Genomic DNA, 21,389 nt, shown 5'->3' with positions numbered 1-21,389 from the left:
CGGTATTTGTAAACAACTTTTAATGTAAACATATCAGTGACAGCTAGAAGTGAGAACTAATCCAAACAGCTGATCGTTATTTCATAAAATGTAATTTAATAGTAGACCTAAACATTGGGAGACAATTTGACAAAAATCGAACAAAATTGGGTTTTTGGTGGTTCGTTATTTTGTTTTCAAAAAAGCGAGGCCATGTTTTTATAGCCAAAGACACTCTCACCAATCCAGTAAATACAGAAAAATGATTAGAACCTTGATCGGTACTCTAGTTTTCTAGGAGTAGGCCGCGTAAAATAACATGTTGGCGTTACAGACGGTACCACAGAATGGACAAACAGACAAACAGACATACAGACAGAAATTGAGATAAGACTCGTTTCGTCTTTCTAAGGCTATGAAACGTTAAAATAACCAAAATCTGCATGATTCTAAGCAATGTACAGACAAAACTGTAATTTTATTTATATAGAAGATATATTTTAGCCTAAATATCAGCTGTCAATTTGTAATGTATCGTAAAGGGAAAAAATCGATATATCGAAAAAAGATCATCGATAATAATGAATGTTCCCTTTAACAGGAAAGTAACTAATTTTATAATTAAAAATATATATAATTGATTTTGAGACATTTACAATTTTATTTTATGAACAGAAATATTTTTGTTATTAGTAAACAATCATTCGATATTTTCATTATCAGCAAGTTTGGTTAGTTTGGTTAGGTTATGACAGTTAAATTAATTTAAATTTAACGGTACTTATTTAGGACCTACGAACGATACGTTTTGACAGCGACAGTGATCGAGATAACAATTTCCCACGAACAGTTCTGCTATGCACGGTATGATGCGTTCTGTACGGCGCGGTGGTGGGCGGTGGTGGTCTGTCGGTAACGTCTCGTGACGTTTGGCCTTGGCGTTCCGTTGGCGTTTGTTAGTTATTGTTTTTGTCTGTGTGAGTGTGCCAGCCAGTGCAGTGCAGTGTGATGTTAGAGTACACTTGTTAGAGTGCACTTGTTTGGTGGCTGTTACAAGGTAACAGTGTGATATATTGAGGTAGTGTCGAGTTCAAGGTCACTCATACAACTGTTTATTATAATTGTCAATTTAATTTTGTGTTATCACAGTTTATGTGTAGGCCTAATGTGTTTCATATGATGATTATTCATCACTAAACACATACTTTTTCATTGGACATTATTATACCTTCGGCATGTGGTGGTCTGGACCACTGGTGGTCAGCTGTGTTCTGGCCCACGCCCTCTCGGCTGATATTCTCGCGGTATTTCCTCACACTGGTAAAAGTCACTTTGACGTGTTTGAGCCTCTAGTACTCGCGCTGGCCGACAGAGGCCACCACGTGACAGTCATCAGCTTCTACCCTCAACGTCAAACTGTCAAAAACATCACGGACATCAGTCTCGTGGGTCTCGTGCCGTTACGTGTCAATCAAGTTAGATTCGATGACATCGAAACTCCTTTCACGGACTTTATCTCTATGGCGACTATGGGGCTAGATATGTGCGAAAAGATATTATCTCATTCGACTGTCAAAGGTTTCTTACGTGCCGATAAGAAGGTGGATGCCATTCTTATAGAATTTTTCAATACTAATTGCTTTTTTAGTCTAGCCCACAAATATGCGGTGCCGTTTATTGGCATCGGGTCCGCGAGTCTGAGTCCAGACCAGGAGGCCAGAATAGGCAACCCCTGGTTGCCAGCGTATGTGTCTAACCCCGACCTGGCCTACTCTTACGTAATGGGGCTGTCCCATAAGATAGTGAACGTAGTGTACAGCGTGGCTACGCGCGCTGTTAGAGCGTATTACATACAGCACGAGCAGTACGTAGTGGACCGGCTCGTGGGACACACACCGCCACTGGAGGACATCGCTCGCAACGTGAGTGTAGTGTTAGTGAACACACATAGCTCCATGCTGAGATCCCGTCCCATGGTACCGGGCTTTGTGGAGGTTGGGGGAATACACATCAGACCCCAAAAAGTTTTGGATGAAGTGAGTATTGGTGTCCGATTTTGATTAAGTATGGTATGTGGGTCTTAAAACCTGTTTAAGGTAACAACAGCTTATAACATGTGCCGCGACAATACAGAAGCAATACGCAGCTGAGAGCTTACCGTGCCACTTCAATGCCTAAAACCATTGACTTTGACTACTGTATATACCATAACGTTATAGTATATAGTCAATGCTAGAACGCAAACTCCGCTGGCTGACCGGGCTCCGGTTATTCGCATGCGGTATCTCAGGCGTTTTTGTGTGTTTTTTTGGGGGGTAACGGACACACATCCTGGGGTCCTTCGGTGGTTCCTATTGTTTGTTGTGGAGGGTGTAGATTTCTAGGAAGCAGGGACCGGACCTCAGCTTGCGTTTTACTCAATAAATCCAGGAATCCTCCAGAGGGTACAGACCGGTCGCGCGGAGCGGTCAAAAATCTGTCAAAACTGGCTGACAGGTTGCGCGGAGTGGTCTGTTTAGGGTTGTGAACGTTTCAAATAGTTACAGTTCTGGGGCCTAAGAGCTCTTTCCCACCGGTCTTTGAAGTTCCAGAAGTATGGAAAACTGGTTGCTGTTCTGTTTAAGGTAGCTAACTTAACTTCAGATTTGTAACTTTTAAAGCTGGACACAAGTATCCAGACTTTCTTTCAACCTCGCGTGGGGCGATTACAATAAGCAGCAACCACTGACGTCAAAAATATAAAGAAATATATCATGTAAAAATAGTATTTTAGTATAAACAAATCAGTTGTTAAAATGTTCGTCTTGGTGTGAAGATGTGCAAACTGACCTTTCATTTTGGGCTCTGCCCCAGTGGCTTTTAAAGCTCCCATGTTATCCTTATTAAGAACATATTTGTTTACATTATGATCATTTGGATAATTTGATTGCTCTTATTTTAGCTGCAATTTAAGGAAACGTTTACTTCAAAGATTTACTGGTGAGGATGAAGTGCAATATTTACTTTTTGAATTTAGGTCGGCGTAAATATTACAATCTCTGCATTTGTATGTAAACAAATACAACGAGAAAGACAAAAATTAGAATCTACAAAACAATAGTAAGACCTGTACTTTTATATGGAGGGGAAAATTGGATCCTGAGCAAGAACTCAGAAAAGAAAATAATAACTTTTGAGAACAAAGTTTTGAGAACTATATATGGGCCAGTATGTGAAGATGGAGTATGGAGAATCCGCCACAACCGGGAGCTAAGAGAATTATTTCAAGACCCTGATATCATTGGAGAAGTTAAGAGTAGATGATTAAGGTGGGTTGGCCATATCCTAAGGGGAAAGGAGGAGAGTCTACTGAAGATAGCACTCAGAGGAAATCCGAGGGGAAGAAGACCAATAGGTAGACCGAAAGCCAGGTGGTGGGGTCAAGTACGAAAAGATTTGGAAAGGATGAGGCTTGTAGAGGAAGATGCATGGGACCGAGAATATTGGCGACAGCGTGTTGGCGAGGCCAAGTACCAGCTAGGGTACAAGTGGCCATGGCAGTAAGTAAGCAGTAAGCAGTAAGTAAATATTACAATGTAAAAAGTAAGAAATCCTGGACAATTCGATATACTACTAAAGGTAAACTGTACTAACACTGTGCTCCATTTTTTAACGATAATTGAAAGAGCCAATTTGCAAAATATGAAGATCATAGAATTTTTTAGAATTAATCGTTTTTATAAACAACCTAATTCGGCTATGAGAAAACACTAAAAACAAGATCAACTTTTGAAGTATGATAACATATTATACCCGGTTCAAACAGCCATGGCACCTGACGGATTAGGAGAACCCATGGAAACCCTTGGAGTCTCCTAATCCCTCAGGTGCCACGGCTGTTTGAACGGTTTGAACCGGGTATAAAAGAAATATTGATTATATTACGTATATCGTGAGTTTTCCATAATCAGTCGTCTTTTAAGTCATCTTTTAAGGTAATAATAATGATGAGTCGCCTCTTTTAAGGTCATCGGAAATTATGACTGTTATTCTTTCTTAAAACAACGCCTGTAATACTTCGCAATTGCTCGAATTCGAGCAACAGGTACACAAGTTACTTATCAATTCAAACATAAATGTAACTGTTAACAATCCTACTTTGACAGTTACCATTGCGTATCACAGACTTTTGTTTTTGCAGCTTGGTTAAAATTAGCTGTTGTCAAGAATGCAAAATATTAATAGTGCTGGACCCTGTTAGTAAACCTTATAACTTTGTAATGATATTGAATATCTTAGAACCAATTTGTGTAGTTGAAACAGCTGAAAAGATTCTTTAATCTATATATATAAAATCCAATGTATGTTTGTATATTTGTATGTTTGTCCTTTATGGACTCCGAAACCGCTCGACAGATTGTAATGAAACTTTTAGGCATTATTAAGCATTATTCAAGGATGGTTTGTGTGAAGTTTGGTGCAGATCCGTCAATAGGGCTCCACCCCAGTGGCTCTGGAGTTTCCCATGTTAACCTTATGACTACTCATATTTAAATGGAATTAAAGAATCTTAACAGCTGGTGCAGCTAAACAATTTGATTCTGTGATGTTCAATAGCATTAAAAAGTTAATAGGTTTACCAACAGGGTGCAGCACTATATTTTTTTTAATTTATGAGAACAGCTAATTTGCAACCAAAAGGTGAGTGAGCGTAGCGAGCGAACTTCAACCTGGAGGCGAGTTAGCGTAGCGAACGAGCTAACCTGAAGGCAAGTGAGCGCAGCGAACGAGCTCCAACCTAAAGGTGAGTGAGCGTAGCAAACGAACTTCAACCAGGACGTGATTGAGCCATGCGAACGAGCTCATCTTGAAAATGAACGAGCATGTGACATAAAACCACAATAGGACAGGACATAGCTAATTTAACACAGGACAGGATTTAACATAGGGCATTTAACACAGGATTTAACATAGGACAGGACGACGTCTGTCGGGCCAGCTAGTTTCTTATACATATGAATACTCATAAGCTTAACATGGTAAACTCCAGAGCCACTGGGGCGGAGCCCGAAAGGATTTTTGAGATAAGAATATGTCTATATGTTAATCGATAATGTCAGCTATTATAATGCCAACTTTCAGCCCAATCCGAGCAGTAATTAATAAGTGATTGAACATCAAACAAACAAATACACAAACTTTCACATTTGTAATTAGTTTTGAGTAACAATCAATATTCAAAATACATCAGTAGGCCTATTATACGAGTACATTGTAAAGTTAAGTTTTGCAAGAGACGTTCTTTGTGACTTTTTGCTATAAGTAATTCTCCTTTGGATCGGAGCTCGCTAATTCTTGGATTTTTGCTCTCCTACACCTTTGGGGGTTGAAAAGATTATATACGGTTCGATGAGCAGAGTGACCACTCCGCGCGACCGGTCTCTACCCTTGGGGGGCCATAAAACTAACCCTCGTCAAAAATCTGACCACTCCGCGCAACCGGTAGGTGCCCCCTCCAGATGGGACGATGTCGAAGTTGGACAACGTTAAACGTGGACTACGTTAAAAGCAGACACCGCCTCAATCAGACAACGATAAAAGCAGACAATGACGAACATGGACACATTCAAATGTGTCCAAGCTTAACGTTGCACGCAAACGACGAACCTGGACACATTTATAAGTTGTCCAGGGGTGGCGTTGCACGACACGACGAATCTGGACACATTCAAATGTGTCCAAGCTTAACGTTGCATGCAAACGACGAACCTGGACAAGTTTTTAAGTTGTCCAGGGGTGGCGTTGCACGACACGACGAAACTGGACACATTCAAATGTGTCCAAGTTTAACGTTGCATGCAAACGACGAACCTGGACAAGTTTTTAAGTTGTCCAGGGGTGGCGTTACACGACACGACGAAACTGGACACATTCAAAAGTGTCCAAGGGTAACGTTGCACGCAAACGACGAACCTGGACACTCTTAGTTTTTGAACAGACTGTACACCAGGCTCATCAAATTCTCAGTCTCGCTCGGTTGGTAAACTCTGAATGAGCTTCCTAAAACAGAAATGCCGTGAATACGCCTTATTGTTACAAGGCTTCTTTCAAGTTGCCTGGTGGGCGCGGGGTAGAGGCACGGAAACGGCGTCTGCCCCTCGTCTGCCGCTCATTCGGGTGTTTTCGGAAAGTATCGTGAGCCCTTCGGGAGTGTTCGGGTCCGAATCGAAGTGCACTGTTCATCCCCTCCAAAAGAATAATTCTCAGCGCTGCCCCGCGCTTCCGCTAGAGTTGCTTGGTGGGCGCGAACCCTGGAGAAGCGGACGGAAGTTTTTCTCCGCGTCGCGCCGTGCCGCGCCGCGCCGCGTCACCCGCTGAGTTGCCCGGTGGGCGCCTAGCGTTACTAATACCATACTTACCATACTTCATCTATGCTAATACACTGTGTTGTAGTGACTCATAGTCCGCGAAACACATTGTACATTATAAATTAGGAAATTTAATTGCATGTTTATTTGGTCGTTGTAAATGTAAATGTTTACATTACGACCATATTCATAATTTCTACACTACTTTTTAATGAAAGCTGTTAATATTTAAATTGTGATTTATTGAATTTTTCAAAATGAAGTACAGTACAGTATTTGCAATGGATTTTTCTGATTTTAAAATCGATTTTATTCTGCATCGTGTCATGTTTTGCAATATAATGTTGTGTAATAAGTGGAAAATCCTAACTTCACAGTAACTCTTAAAATTATTTATTTTGGAGTTAACTTATATCTATTGTATGGGTTGGATTCTGCCTTTTTTACCACATCTTGGAGATTGTACATAGGTGATATTCGTTGGAATATTGCATCTGTAGACAAAACTTGGGTTGGTGTAATTATTAAAATGGAAAAGAGCGAGAAATCCTGGACAATTTGATTTAGGCTAAAAATAAAACTGAATTAACACTGTTCTACATTTATTGAGAAATCATTAAAATAACCGATTTGCAAACAATGGAAACATAGCAAAAGTCATAGAACACAACCAAGTAGAAGAAATAGAAATAATGTTTTTTTTTTCATTTATAATAGTTATCATAGACAACCTATTGCGGCTATGAGAGGGAAAATTTGTAGAAAACACTAAAAAAAAAGATCATCTTTTTGAAAAAAGATAAGATATTTACAAAAGATTTTGATTATTTCCAACTGTTGTGTAGATCGTGAGTATTGCCATAATCTTTGAGTCGCCTGTAATACTTTGCAATTGCTCGAATTCGAGCAACAGGTTCACTAGTATTGTTAAATTGTAAAGTTAGTGATTATGTAAGTTGGCTATTATCAACAAAACACGTGGTCTACCACTTAGCTTGAACAACGCACTAATAAATCTTACTAATATTATAAATCTGAAAGTTTGTGTGTGTGTTGCTCAATCACGCATAAACTACTGGACGGATTGGGCTGAAATTTGGCATGATGATAGCTCACATTCCCTATTAACATTAGGGCATATTCTTATCTCAAAAATACTTTCGGGCTCCGCCCCAGTGGCTCTATAGTTCCCCATGTAAACCTTATGTCAATTCATATTTAAGGGGAATTAAAGAATTTAGTCAGCTGTTTCAACTTTACAAGTTGGTTCTATAATACGCAATACTATTAAAAAGTTATAAGGTTTCCCAACAGGGTGCAGCACTATTATTATTTTGTTTTTGCATATTATATAACAGCTAATTTGAACTAAGCAGCAACAAAACGCTGTGATACAAAATGAGAACTGTCAAGGTAGGATTGTTTATAGTTAGGTTTGAGATTTTAATTTAATGATTAATTTGTGATATTGTGCGAATGTTTGATAATTTATCTTTTTCTATTGTTAAGGTACAATAGTAGAACATTATGACAATAGTAGATGTGTTACACTATATCATACCTTAAATTTATTAACCAACTTTTATCAAACTGTGTCCTCCCCCATTGCAAACGCAAAGCTTGAGTATAACTGGCTCCGCTAGTTTAATATAATTTGATATAATATAATATAATTCCCAACACTCTTTACTTCCTAACATTTGTACTATTTGAAATATATTTGATGATAGTATCGTGTTGTCAACAAACTAATTGATCGTCATGTTGTAATGATCAGAATGTTGCAATGCCTTGGGGTATATAATTTGCCAGATAAGTAAACCTAATAGTACAGGTAAAATAGGGTTTTATAAACAACAAAATTTGTACATTCATGAAATTTCACCTGTGAGTTACTAATAATATGAGAAATGAAGATCCGATGAGTCCCCAAAATTTTGGGCGTCCTAAGGCCCTTTTTGGGGCTCTTTTTGATCCGAAGGGCCCTTGTTCCTGAATAATTTTGTTTTTACGTTTAAGGTCGATTGAGCTGTGGTTTTCGATGGTTTTAGTTATTTTAAATCGATTGGGACTAGTTTTAAGTGTATTAAACCACTCCATACAGGGTGTTTCGAAATATTATATATTACTTTTTACGATATTTAAACATTTATTCATAAAGTAATAAAATTAGTTACCTCCATGCTCTATATAAAAGGGGATTATTGAAATTAATTGTAATTCTTTACTACGTAAGGGGAAAGGATCACAAGGAGTAAGAAAAATATTACATACCCCCGTCACAGCAAACCTGCAGACCTAGCGAATTTCCGTTTTACTTACTTGATTTTCAAACAAATCTAAAATAGCATTGCGTTTAACGATTACCTAGGTTTGCTGCTACAAGGATGCTAATAAAGTGTGTTTATAGTAAAATATTAATAGACTAATATAAAACAAATAAATTTGACAATTTTGATCAAGATCTATTAACAAACAAACAAAATCAGTTTACACCATTCTCCATAACAACACATAGGAATTTTTAATTTACAAATTTAGTATTTTTATCCGTAACTAATAACCATACAACAACACGTTAGTACTGTATACTAAATTATTTGTTTTTAAGCTATTTAAAATGTTCTAGAGAAAAATTGGGAAACTTTGTGTTTCGAGGGTGAAGTAAATCAGAAAACCCAATTTTTACCCCGTAAACCTCGTTCCCATTGTTCAGGACAAAAATGCTTGTACCGACAATGCTGCTCTGATGTCTCAGTGTTGTCCTGGTCGTCATAACCACGAAAAACAACCGTACTTGTATTGATTGAAAATAATTTTGAGGAAATTAAGACATAAGTTGCAAACGTCAGTACGTATGAAATGTGTTTTTGCACCACATTGTTCGTGCTGCAACGCACAACCCTCGCGACCACGGGTGCGATGTGGTTGAAACGTAAACTAGGGATGGGTTTAGGTACATCCGCGTGTTCATATCCCTGTAGAAAAAAAATGTGTATATATAAGTGAGCAGCATGGACAACGCTTGGCGAATCTTGTCCCGCGAACCGAAGGCACCGAACGGTGTACTCACCTAGGTACTCACCGACGAGCTCGTTATGAAGTTCGATAGGTACCTCAACTGGGACCTGTTGTCAGTTCACTATGATTTCTCCATCGATATGCTACGTATTTACTTCCATCTTGTTGACTGGGGTCCTATTCTGAAGAGGCAAAAATTCAGTGAGAGCTTCCTTCGTGAGATGGCACCAAACTTTGAGCATGCGTGGTTTGCTGTCAGCAAGCACCAAATACTTTCCGAGTCGTTCATACACTACTACGCAAACAAAGTCGATTGGGAATACATTAAAAAGTTCCAGATCGTTTCGCAACAGTTTTTGGATGATCAAAAAGTTTACATGGACGAGGAGTTCGATGAGTAAGCCTATATATATACCATGTAGTTAAAAAAATAAATAAAAAATAATTAGCTTATATTTTTTTGTTCTTGTGTGTTATTAAGTTATTGTAGACAATGGAAGCACTGTACGAACGTTTCTCCACGGGAGTGGTGAAAAGCGAGTACCGAGCTGTTATGCCAATATCCGAGTTGAATTTCAACACACCAAACAATTACACAATCTTCAAACTCGCACGGAGACACGTTTTACGACTCGGCAATTCAATATCACATCTGCGGCGAGGTAGTAAAAAAATCCAATGGTCAAACATATGATGCGACTGCCACTATAGCCCTGATTGACAATTTCATACCATACCTCTTTACAAGAATCGAACTGAAAAAACACAACACAACAATCGATGTGGTCGATCATCCGGGAATTACAAGCACTGTCAAAAGTATTCTAAACTATCCTCAATCGATGAAACCCGCTTTGCAAAACTGTGGGTTCGCATCAAGATACTCGCTTGGTGGTGGCAAGTTCGAAGCGATTGGAACCTTAGCGCATCTCGGGTTAGGGTTCTTTGACCACATGCGATACCCCATGTACAAAGGTGGATTCGAGATTGTATTCACAAGAACTGAAGATAACGATGCTCTATACCATTGGAAAGGAACCGGTGCCGCAGCTACCGATCCTGAGGACGGCAAAGTGAAAATCACTTCCTTCGTTCTCAGAGTTCCCATAGTGGAATATACGTCAACTAGCAAAATCCAACTAATCGATGGTCTAACAAAACTTAGTGAAAAAGACGAGTTGATCTACATCTATTATCAGTGGCAATGTATTGACAAAAAGGGTGTGTTCGGATCTACGTACACATTCGACATTACAAACGTTTATAGAAACGTATACAACCCTAGATTCGTAATCATGTGATTTCAAACCAACCGCACGAATGATCAGAAAAAGAACCCAGCGCAATTTGACAGCGAAAATATAAAGAACTTTGCAGTTAAAATAAATGGTCAACGTTACCCTCAAGAACTACAAAACGCTGCAATCCTTGAGGGACGTTGGAGAGTGATTTACGAGCAATTCATGAGATATCGTAAGGTGAATTTCGATGACAGCTCAATGATCATTGACCCAAGCGAGTTTATTTCACACTACCCACTGTGTGTTGTCAACACACATCTTCATCCGATGAATACAGACCGTTCTAGAAGTGACATTCAAATAGAATTCGATTTCACAAACGCAATCGCATCACCATCAGCCGATTCAGGCACTACCGCATATGTCATCGTAGTCTCTGAAAACGCGTTTGCCTACGACATATCAAGGAACATAATCAATGTAATGTAACTGCATATTTATATAAGTGAGAGACATGGCGCAATTGGTAGATTTGCTTAACGCGTGCCAAGCACCCAAATACACTAAAATCGAAGAGCTGCGACATGAGCATCCCTACAGAATAGTGGAGTTGCAGCGAGTCGTGACGAGATACGGTCCCTCGGTAACTGCTACTGTCCAAGAAGACCCTTGTGGCAATCTAAGAAAATTGTATCTCCCATGCAGGTACAACAACGTTTTGACAGACGTCATGATTAGAAACTACAACAACGGTGTCAACGAAAAACTTGCTTTGATACCCAAAATCCATGGTCAGATCGAGTTTACAACAATAAACTAATAGAACAGAAGTGCACAAAATATTAAAACTGAAAAACACAAAAAAATATTTTTTCGCCTCCAAAGGATGCATTGGCGTGGTCCAAACCACACCACATACTGAGTCGCCGACCTACCTCACTCCACGTGGTCACAAATCCATAACTACAGTAGCAGAAAATATTGCTATGCACCTTGCATGCAGTGCGGCTGAGCGGCAGACAATAGAACTAAACAAGAACTAAACAGACAACAGGTCCAACTCCAATGCTGTCTAAATCAGAGGATCAGTCTCTGCCTGTAAAGTCAACTCCAATGCTGTCTAAATCAGAGGATCAGTCTCTGTCTGTAAGGTCATCCTCTGTTTACATGTGACGTCATGGACACACCTCCCTCCCCAACCTACCTCAACCCACGTGGTCTCTGATCCTCTGTTTACATGTGACGTCACCTTAGTACTCAGAACCACACCACGTACTGAGTCGGCGACCTACCTCACTCCACATGGTCACAAATCCATAACTACAGTAGCAGAAAATATTGCTATTTGCACCTTGCATGCAGTGCAGCTGAGCGGCAGACAATAGAACTAGACAGAATAGAACTAGAAATGTCCAACTTCAATGCTGTCTAAATCAGAGGATCAGTCTCTGCCTGTAAGGTCATCCAAATCAGAGGATCAGTCTCTGTCTGTAAGGCCATCCTCTGTTTACATGTGACGTCATGGACACACCTCCCTTCCCGACCTACCTCAACCCACGTGGTCTACACTCCTCCCTCCTCTGTCCATGAATCCTCAAAATCACTACTACTTGCCCGCGACCGGGAGCACGCCCGCGCCATGAGCCGAGTTCGTGTGCAAACCACGCACATACATGTGAATGGGTATCGATTTGAAATAGAAATATAATATATCAACTGGAAAGGGGAATGGTAGATGTACTAGCAATTGTGCATGGGGCAGAGGGGAGTGGTGAGGGGGGGGGGAGTTGGCCCAAAAATGCCGCTCCCCAAAAAACGGCACCGACAACCTATACTACTATACATATACACATGCATGGGTGAATAAATGAATTTTTTTTTATTTTTGCTTAATATCGAATATATATATAGAGAATAAGTAAAAATAAGGTTTGACAATTATATAGGGATTTACAGGCAAAGATCAGGATTTTAGATTTGGTGGCCAAAAATAATCCCCATAAGAATAACATGGGAAAACGTGTCTAAAGTGGGGTAAAACCGCTAGTTCACCACTACTGAGTATGGCTGGACAAAAAACTTAATTGGAACTACCACGTTAATCAAAAACTGTCCCAAGGTTATGCACGCCTTGCAAAGCTTTTCCCTTTAATCAATAGGAAATCTACTCTGAAGCCAGCTTGTACAGTTCTAATCTATAAATCAATAATTCGGCCCTTGATTACATATGCATCTCCTATCTGGGGATTAGCTATATCAAAAAAACAAACTCTTCAAAATTCAAGTGATTCAAAACAAAATTCTAAGAATAGCGGTGAATGCTCCCTGGTTTGTTAGAAACAGGCATATACATGAAGAACTAGGAGTGGAGTCTATCTCGGCCTTTATTGAAAAAAAAACCACCTCAAAATTTCTAAAATCTTTAAACGATGTTCCTGGTGCATTAACTTTTCATCTTGGTGAAGCAACTGAGAACAGGAGGTTACGTCGAAGGCTCCCTCAAGATCTATTGGAGGAATGAAGCCTAGAGAAGATTAAATTATTCTCTAAATTAATTATGTTACAGGGTGACTCAGGTTTGGGCGAACCCACGATGTTATTATAGTTAATTTCTTATTAATTTTGTTAACACTTCTGTGTATAATGTCTACATTGAACCAGAAATAAATGATGCTGTAAAAATGAAATGAAACTATGCTGATATGAAAGTAAACAGCTGTTAAGTGAAACTTTTCAATTCTAAGAACTGAACTGAAATGGCTACTTTAAAAAACGGTCGTAGGTAATAGTATATTTCACTACTATAGCGACTCGAATGTAAAACACTATCTCGCCTCGAAATGAGACTTTCGTGACGAGTATTGAACTTTACTTTTTATCACGATAAAAAAAACTTCATAAAACTTAAACAAAAAATGTCTAATATTTCGTAATATATTTTTTTTTTTATATATATAAACACAATACGGCTGTACAATTAATTACAATACAATACAATGCTGTACAATACTGCCTAAACAAACAAATAATTTTCTGTTATGTATTTTTAATTAAAACACAATGGTGCTCGCTCCTTTTGAGCTAACCGGGAACTGGGGAACTTCAGTTACAACTTTGTTGATGTCAGGCAAAGTATTGTTTGTGTAGCGAAAGTAATGTTTATGTCAGGAAAAGTCGGATGATAGCTATTTGTTGTTGGTGTATAGAAATTGACGATTTTCTAAGATCTCGGCTGTATGGAAATTGGCTATTTTCGAATACAGAGTGATGAAAAAGCTTTTTGCCGTGCACTTAGTCAGCTGATGAAATAAACAGCTAATAGCAACGGCCTATTTTATTTTCTGAATTATTAAAATATTATAATTTAAGTTATGTCTTAAATAAATTGAGTTATGAGTTTAAAATGTACTAATTTTTCTGTGTAGTACCATAGATAAAAGGAGTATAGACACGTCTATACTCCTGTTATCTATGGTAGTACGATGTAAAGTATCGTACGTTTCGCCCGGTAAGCTTTACCGTACTCGAACGAAAATCCCGCAACACGGTAAAACACCACTTACCGGGCTAGTAACGTAATATACTATACTTGGATTTCAATGGAGAGGTTCAAATCGAAGTCTATACTAACATAAAGTAACCCTGAATAAATTAGCTTACACTATTCTGATAAATATATAATGTTGGAAGTAATTCAAATATTTGCCTACAAAACATGCTTAATTTTGTCTGCTGTTTGACCTAAACTAAGCATGGTTTGATTTTATTGTTGACCAATCTCTGATGATGGTTGTATTTTTATTTAATCGAATTATGTATAGACATAGCATATTATGTAATGTTTAATGGCCAAATAAACAATTTGAATTTGAAGCAATAGTCACGAAAACACGCTTGTTGAACTTGTGTTCTGAGATAAAATAGGTACATTATCTGTACGGATTCAAATACGAATAGACAAAGCTATGGCTATCTTTCCAACAAAATCGATATTCTCTCAATCGATTACTGTGATCAAGATAATTTTTTTACACCTAACCGTTATTTGAATCGAACAATAGAACTGTAAACATTACCTGTTTCGAGATTAATATACAGTAGTTAATAATGTATCTAAATGTTCCGAAATACCGTGGTTAACTTAGGATGAATGACCTAGACAACGTTTATCAATAAGCTCGCCGGGGTTGCATGTACAGATCACGTGAATCGCGAATGGCTAATTCTGTCGCGTCCAAAGTAGTGTTTGGCACCGGATCACTGATGTTACTGTAGTGGTAGTGCCTGCTGCGATGTGGCCTGAGAGTGCGGGGGTTGTTGTAGTGGTAGGCCTAGTATTGTGTCAAGTGTTATCTACAAGCCTCGCGGCAGAGGTCCTCGCCGTATTTCCTCACACCGGTAAGAGTCACTTTGACGTGTTCGCTCCCCTGGTTCAAGACCTAGCCTCCCGAGGCCACAATGTCACTGTCATCAGCTTCTATCCCAGGCAGCCTCACATGATCAATTACACGGACATTAGCCTAGTCGGAGTCTCTCCGCTATTAGTTAACGCTCTCACAGTCGAACATATATCGGAGATGAACCCTTTCACGGACTTTTTAACCATCACCAATTTGGGAGTAGAAAGCTGCACAGGGATATTGATGTCCGAACCGGTACAAAATCTATTGAAGTCACCAAAGATATTTGATTTATTAATGATCGAGGTGTTCAACACGGACTGCTTTCTCGGATTTGTAAATAAATACAGAGTTCCCTACATAGGGATTATGTCTTCGTCTATTCTCCCACACCATTATCCCAGACTCGGGAGTTTCGATAATCCGTCATACTTTCCCAACGCGTTTCTCCCCCTCGGCTCACATATGAGTCTCGTGGAGCGGATTGTCAACACAGTAGTGACCGCGGGGATGCGCCTCGCCAAGGCCCATCAGTCCCTGGCCGAGAGTGAGGCCGCCGCCGCTAGTATAGGAGAGGGCGCCTCGCTCGAAGACATAGCATGCAATGCTAGTGTGGTGCTGATCAACTCCCATTGGAGCTACCACGGACCCCGGCCTCTGCCCCCCTCGTGTGTCGAGGTAGGAGGGCTGCACATCCGACCCGCACAGCCTCTGTCAACGGTGAGTGGCTATAGTGTTCGCATTGGTGCCTACCTGTTTGATCCTATGGAAAGTTAAAAGCTTTTGATGGTTTAAAACTAGACTCAGCTGTCGTCGATTGAATCTAAAAATTGTCTGTCTGAAGAGCCAGCTGATATTTTTTTGAAGTTAAGCATGACCTCTGTGTTCTAGGAGTTGGAGAGGTTCATGGATGAGTCGAGTGATGGCGTTCTCCTGTTTTCCATGGGTTCGGTGATCCAATCGACGTCCTTTCCAGCGGATAAAAGACATGCCATCATGGATGCCTTTGCTGAACTTCCAGTGCAAGTGCTAATGAAGTGGGAAAGTGACACATTACCAGGAAAACCACCCAACGTCAAACTCAGCAGGTGGCTGCCCCAGCGAGATATACTCGGTCGGTGTTCTGAGCACAATGAAATATTGATTTGAAAAAGAATTACTAAATGTAAAATAATAATTACCATTGTGTAATATACGTTTAATTATTTTGTGTCAACGTAGCTGAATTTCAAATTTTCATTATAAACATTTCTTAAACCTTTATGCTAGAGGTTAAAAAAAAACCTATAACGTAAATATAGGTTGAACAACTTAACTGGGCCACTATTGGTATCTCATTAAACATTAAATGGAGAACTTCAACTAGTTTTTAATGACATAAAGAAATATGAATTTCAATATTTCAGAAATGGCCGCCATTTTCCTTTATGGCGGTTAACTTTAAAATCTCTTATTTTAATGATGCACCCTGTATTTTATGATTTTAGATTCTAGATGTAATTTCAAGACTTTTTTACTTTTGGCGTTTTCTCTCTAAACCTACTTGTTTGAGAGCTACAGCGTGTTAAACTTAAAAAAAAGCTAATGACATAATGACTATGGACTATAAAGACGCGACAAGCTAAGTTTAACACGCTGTAGCTCCTAAACGAGTAGGTTTAGAGAGAAAATGTCTAGAGTAAAAAAGTCTTAAAATTACATCTAGAATCTAAAACAATCATAAAATACACGGTGTTCCATAAGAAATTTTAAAGTTAGCCGCCATTTTGGAAAATGACAGCCATTTTTGAAACAATGAAATTCCTATTTCTTTATGTCATTAAAAACTAGTTAAAGTTCTCCATTTAGGGGTCCGTCCTACCTCTGCCGTTTTGTGTAAACGCAAGGGTTTGGGGCAACCGTGTTTCCAAAGGCTTCACTTAACAAGAGGATTAAAATTATTACAGTGTTGTGGTTTCAATATTTTTAAAATCATACTATAAAGCCTGAAAATCTTCTTTGAATGTAGACGAAAATGGCAATTTTAAACTGCTTTAACTCATGTTACTTGAAAATTCTAAAACCAGAAACGCATAGATTGTTCTTTGTTCTGTAAAACCCCACTCGTTGTTTTTTACTAGCATGTATAGGTATACCTCTCGCCACCCTAAGTTGAGGCAGCCCAGACGGACGGGCAGGGTCATTATCGGCCGGTCCCGCCCGACCCTTTATAATCCGATTAGTGACACTTCCGTGAACGCTCTAGTTCCATAATTGTCATTAACAAAGTTAAAAACCGATGTATAAACATAGTCTTTTACATTAATAACGTCGATTTAACAAACATTTCCGTTTTTGTCCCATCAAAATCGGACAATGTTTACGGTTTGTGAGCTAAACAAAGTAGTGTAGATCCCAAAATCCAAAAACCGTAAACATTGTCCGATTTTGATGGGACAAAAACGGAAATGTTTGTTAAATCGACGTTATTAATGTAAAAGACTAAATTTATACATCGGTTTTTAACTTTGTTAATGACAATTATGGAACTAGAGCGTTCACGGAAGTGTCACTAATCGGATTATAAAGGGTCGGGCGGGACCGGCCGATAATGACCCTGCCCGTCCGTCTGGGCTGCCTCAACTTAGGGTGGCGAGAGGTATAGTTTACAAAGGCAGTTGCCATGAACGTCTGCAAGCGCTTTTCGCGGCGCTGTTCAATGGCGCAACATAGCTACTGAAGCCCTAGCTGAGATTTCCGAGTCGATGTCCTGTCCTGCTTAATGTTCTCTCTAGTTTCTGAGATACCAATAATGGCACAGTTAAGTTGTTCACCCTGTATTAGCGAATTTCCCATATAGGGCATAAGCTATTACCGTAGTACTCATGGTAAGACCTGGACCCGGGACCGATTTTATTTTTCATTTTGAGGTCCCTAGAGAGGCCAAAAACACCATCTGTTCAAATTCATGTACAGTATATATAAATATATAAATAAATATATATATATATATATATGTCCGTTAGCGCGAAAACTCGAGCAAAAAAGTCCGTTTTTTATGAAATTTGGTACAATTGTGTAAGCTTACGTTTATTTGAACGAGTTCCCGATCCAGCATAATCCGACCATGGGAACGGGGGTTTATGGGGGGTTTTATGGGGTAAAAATGGGGGTTTTCCCATTGTTTTATCCAAAAAACAAAAAACTCTTTAAACTGTTTTATAGAGCTTAAAAAAATTAATTTAGTATATTGAAGCGCTGTTGTATGCCTAACGGTCACGGAGAAAATTAAAAATATTGTAATTTAATATTCCCATGTTATAATGAAATGAAGTTCAACAAGGCAAATATATAATAATTTTATTTCATTCACTGCATATGTTATATTCATGTATTATATTCCCATGTTATTCTTATGAAGAAAATGAAAATTGTTGTAGTTTACTTGTTTATGGATATATATATATATATATATATATATATATATATATATATATATTGATAAAATTTAGCAAATTTACTTATTTCATCCTATACTATTGACACATGGTCAAAAAACACTTTTTACCTTCCCCGTAGCAGCAAACCTAAGCACTCGTTAAATCTAATGTTATTTAAATAGGGAATAAATATGTCTTATTTATGGAAATATTTTAGTACAAATGTACAGTAATCAGACAAGTTGAAATTCGCTTAGTCTGCAGGTTTGCTGTTGCAGGGGTATTTTAAGTGTTGTTATAAGTATCTTTTATTTACTTTCCATACATTTAATAACACGTACAATATGCTGATCAAGAAGTTGTTTATCAAATATAACTAACATATTTACCTATATATATCCGTGTGACATTAAATCACGAAATATTTGGTTTTTTCTTTAAACTGGCAGATATTGTGTTTGTGAAGGTTTTGAGTATTCCCACAATAGTTTTGCCTGCATATCTGGAAAATGCAAACCTATGCAATCCAATTGATGATCTGAATATACCTAATAAGTCTTTGACTGACCAAAAGATCCCCGTCCGTAGAACAGGCACACGACACAGCTAGTAAATAAATAAATTACACTGTATTGGCTGCTTGTTTTCATTTTCATTTGCGATTTGCAGTTTTATATTTTTGAAAATCAACCTATATTTCAGAGTAACCCACTTTTTCAGCTCATGCCAAAGTGAGGGCGTTTATGGGCCATGGTGGAATGCTTTCCACATCAGAAGCTCTACATTGTGGAGTGCCAATGGTGCTGATTCCCATGTTTGGAGATCAGCCCAACAACGTGGCTCATCTTGCTCAGGCAGGAGTAGCTATTCCACTATCCTATGACAACTTGTCCAAAGAAACCGTCCTTCAAGCCCTGCAATCTGTTCTCAATGACCCGAGGTTGGTATCAGGTTGTACCTTAACACCACTTATACACATAATGTTTGTATGTTTTGTACAAGCTAACTATAGGTTGTGAAATCTCTTAATGAAAAATAATGAAAAATAATTAACGCATGTAGGATTTTAGACAGTCCAACGCCTCCAAAATAAATCGGTGTAGTTTACATAATTATACAGTATACAGGGTGTCTTCCAACCACATGAACAACTTTGTCACGGTCACGTTATTCAGCATGTCAAAAGAAACATCTTTTGTAGGCTAATATGAGAAAAAATAACCAAATATTTGAATAAAACTTTCACGTACATGATTTACCTTCATCACCATTTCATATCTTTTTTCGGATACACTTCCATATCTGTTGACAAACAACCGAATGAATAATGAATAATATTGATTATTCGATTGTTTAATTCGTTATATCGAGATTAACCCTATATAACTAACCAAACGATATATCGAATAATTGATATATCGATCAATATTTTCATTCGGTTGTGTGTGCCAACAGATATGGAAGTGTACCCCTTTTTTCTTTATTTTTGATATTTTCCATTTCTATTTCGAAGTTGCAAAAATACTAATTATTAAATTTAAATGAACATTTTTTAAATTTCACTCTTTTTTATATTAAATCACAAATCAGTTTCTTCACTCACAATATAAATCTTTAGCAAATCTATGTCAGCTGTTATAAACTTTAGAAATATTGTTGTGCCTTATCAATAGTGTTTTTATAGCTATTTACCTTACAAGTGTAGTAAGAGCTTTTTTACATCACGCAGGTGAATGTTGTGCAACGAGCGGAAGCGAGTTGCATAATTTACCGAAGTGATGTAAACACGCTCTTGCGTAACGTGTAAGGTACAAGATTTTACCTGACCCGACAATATACAGGAAGTTACGAACAATATTTTTCATTATCCATTTCATTAATCTTCTAACAGTAACGTTCATTTACAAACAAAAGCTAGGTTAGGAAAATTCTTCAAAACATAACAATAAAATTCAAGCGCACAGCTGATTTCTAGCGTTGAACGTCGTTGGCTCCATAGAGGTATATTTTTTAAGTTAAGCACTCAATGTTATTTAAATGGGTTTCATTTCATCACCGAGTGAGTTTTTTCAACTTTACATCACTCGAGAAGTAACGAAGTTATATACATCACGCTTGGGATAGGGAAGTTTAACATGGCGGGTTAGGTAAAATATTAAACTATACTACAACAAATTTAAACAAATAATTTAGCATTATAGACAGCAGACAAAACTAATATGATTATCAAAGCATCAAGGACTAAAAAATGTAATAGCAAATACAGTACATGTATCATTGCATCTCTGGTTCTACTCTACAAAAATATCAACAAACAACTTGATATACAAACCGAAACCAGTTCTTTTAATCAGTTCCATCACCATTGCCTTTACATTTTCACACTTACCATAGATATTTAATTGATTTTAGAAACAAAAGAACACTGTGTTCTCTTTTTTGTCCTAGGACGCTAGGCACGAGCCTGGGATTGTTTTTCACATTACTTCAGGCTAGACCTAAGGGTTGCGGCATTATCACTAAGATAAACAAAAAAATCAATGTACAATTTAGTTATTGATGATGATATTCTTTAGTTTAATTTAAGCATAGGTTTAGCAAAACACAATAACTAAATTTACCTAAATATACATATAAAAAAACAATGTGATGTGCAAGTTATGTTAATTTAATCTAACACATGTTAAGCAGTTCGAATTCATTTAAATCGACTTTGGTTTATTGGGTTTATGAATAACTGATATTTCCGCATGCTTCCAAATATAAACATGCATTAATAATTTATGTGAAATATGGAAAGCCCTTGTTGGTGAGATTTCGTCGGGTGCGTAGTCATTATACACTAATCTGAGCTATTTACATATTTACATTTTTTACGTGGTTTCTTCATTTTCATTGCGTCAAAGTTTAATAAATAGTACATACAACACAAAACACGGACACGACACAAAAACATTAAGGCACGTGCACGGCTAAAAACTG

General features: G+C 38.0%; 1 protein-coding gene across 2 annotated transcripts in view; it reads left to right on the top strand.

The window, feature by feature from the left end:
* The first annotated feature begins 1,045 nt into the window (after positions 1-1,045).
* Positions 1,046-21,389, top strand: part of LOC128983963 (UDP-glycosyltransferase UGT5-like) — a 56,599-nt gene continuing 36,255 nt past the window's right edge. The window contains exons 1-3 of one of the 2 annotated variants that reach the window (XM_054403251.1): positions 1,046-2,015; positions 15,880-16,102; positions 19,128-19,347. In XM_054403251.1, the coding sequence (XP_054259226.1) occupies positions 1,215-2,015; positions 15,880-16,102; positions 19,128-19,347 (1,244 nt within the window). In that variant the 5' untranslated portion in view covers positions 1,046-1,214. Of the gene's footprint in view, positions 2,016-14,852; positions 15,709-15,879; positions 16,103-19,127; positions 19,348-21,389 lie in introns of those variants that run through there. The other variant, XM_054403244.1, reaches the window with a different exon arrangement.

This window comes from Macrosteles quadrilineatus, unplaced genomic scaffold (genome assembly GCF_028750875.1).
Source record: "Macrosteles quadrilineatus isolate MER2022 unplaced genomic scaffold, UCM_ALF_1.0 Scaffold_1__1_contigs__length_201487025, whole genome shotgun sequence".
In the NCBI taxonomy this organism is placed as follows: domain Eukaryota; kingdom Metazoa; phylum Arthropoda; class Insecta; order Hemiptera; family Cicadellidae; genus Macrosteles; species Macrosteles quadrilineatus.
This window is presented reverse-complemented; position numbering and strand designations above follow the sequence as displayed.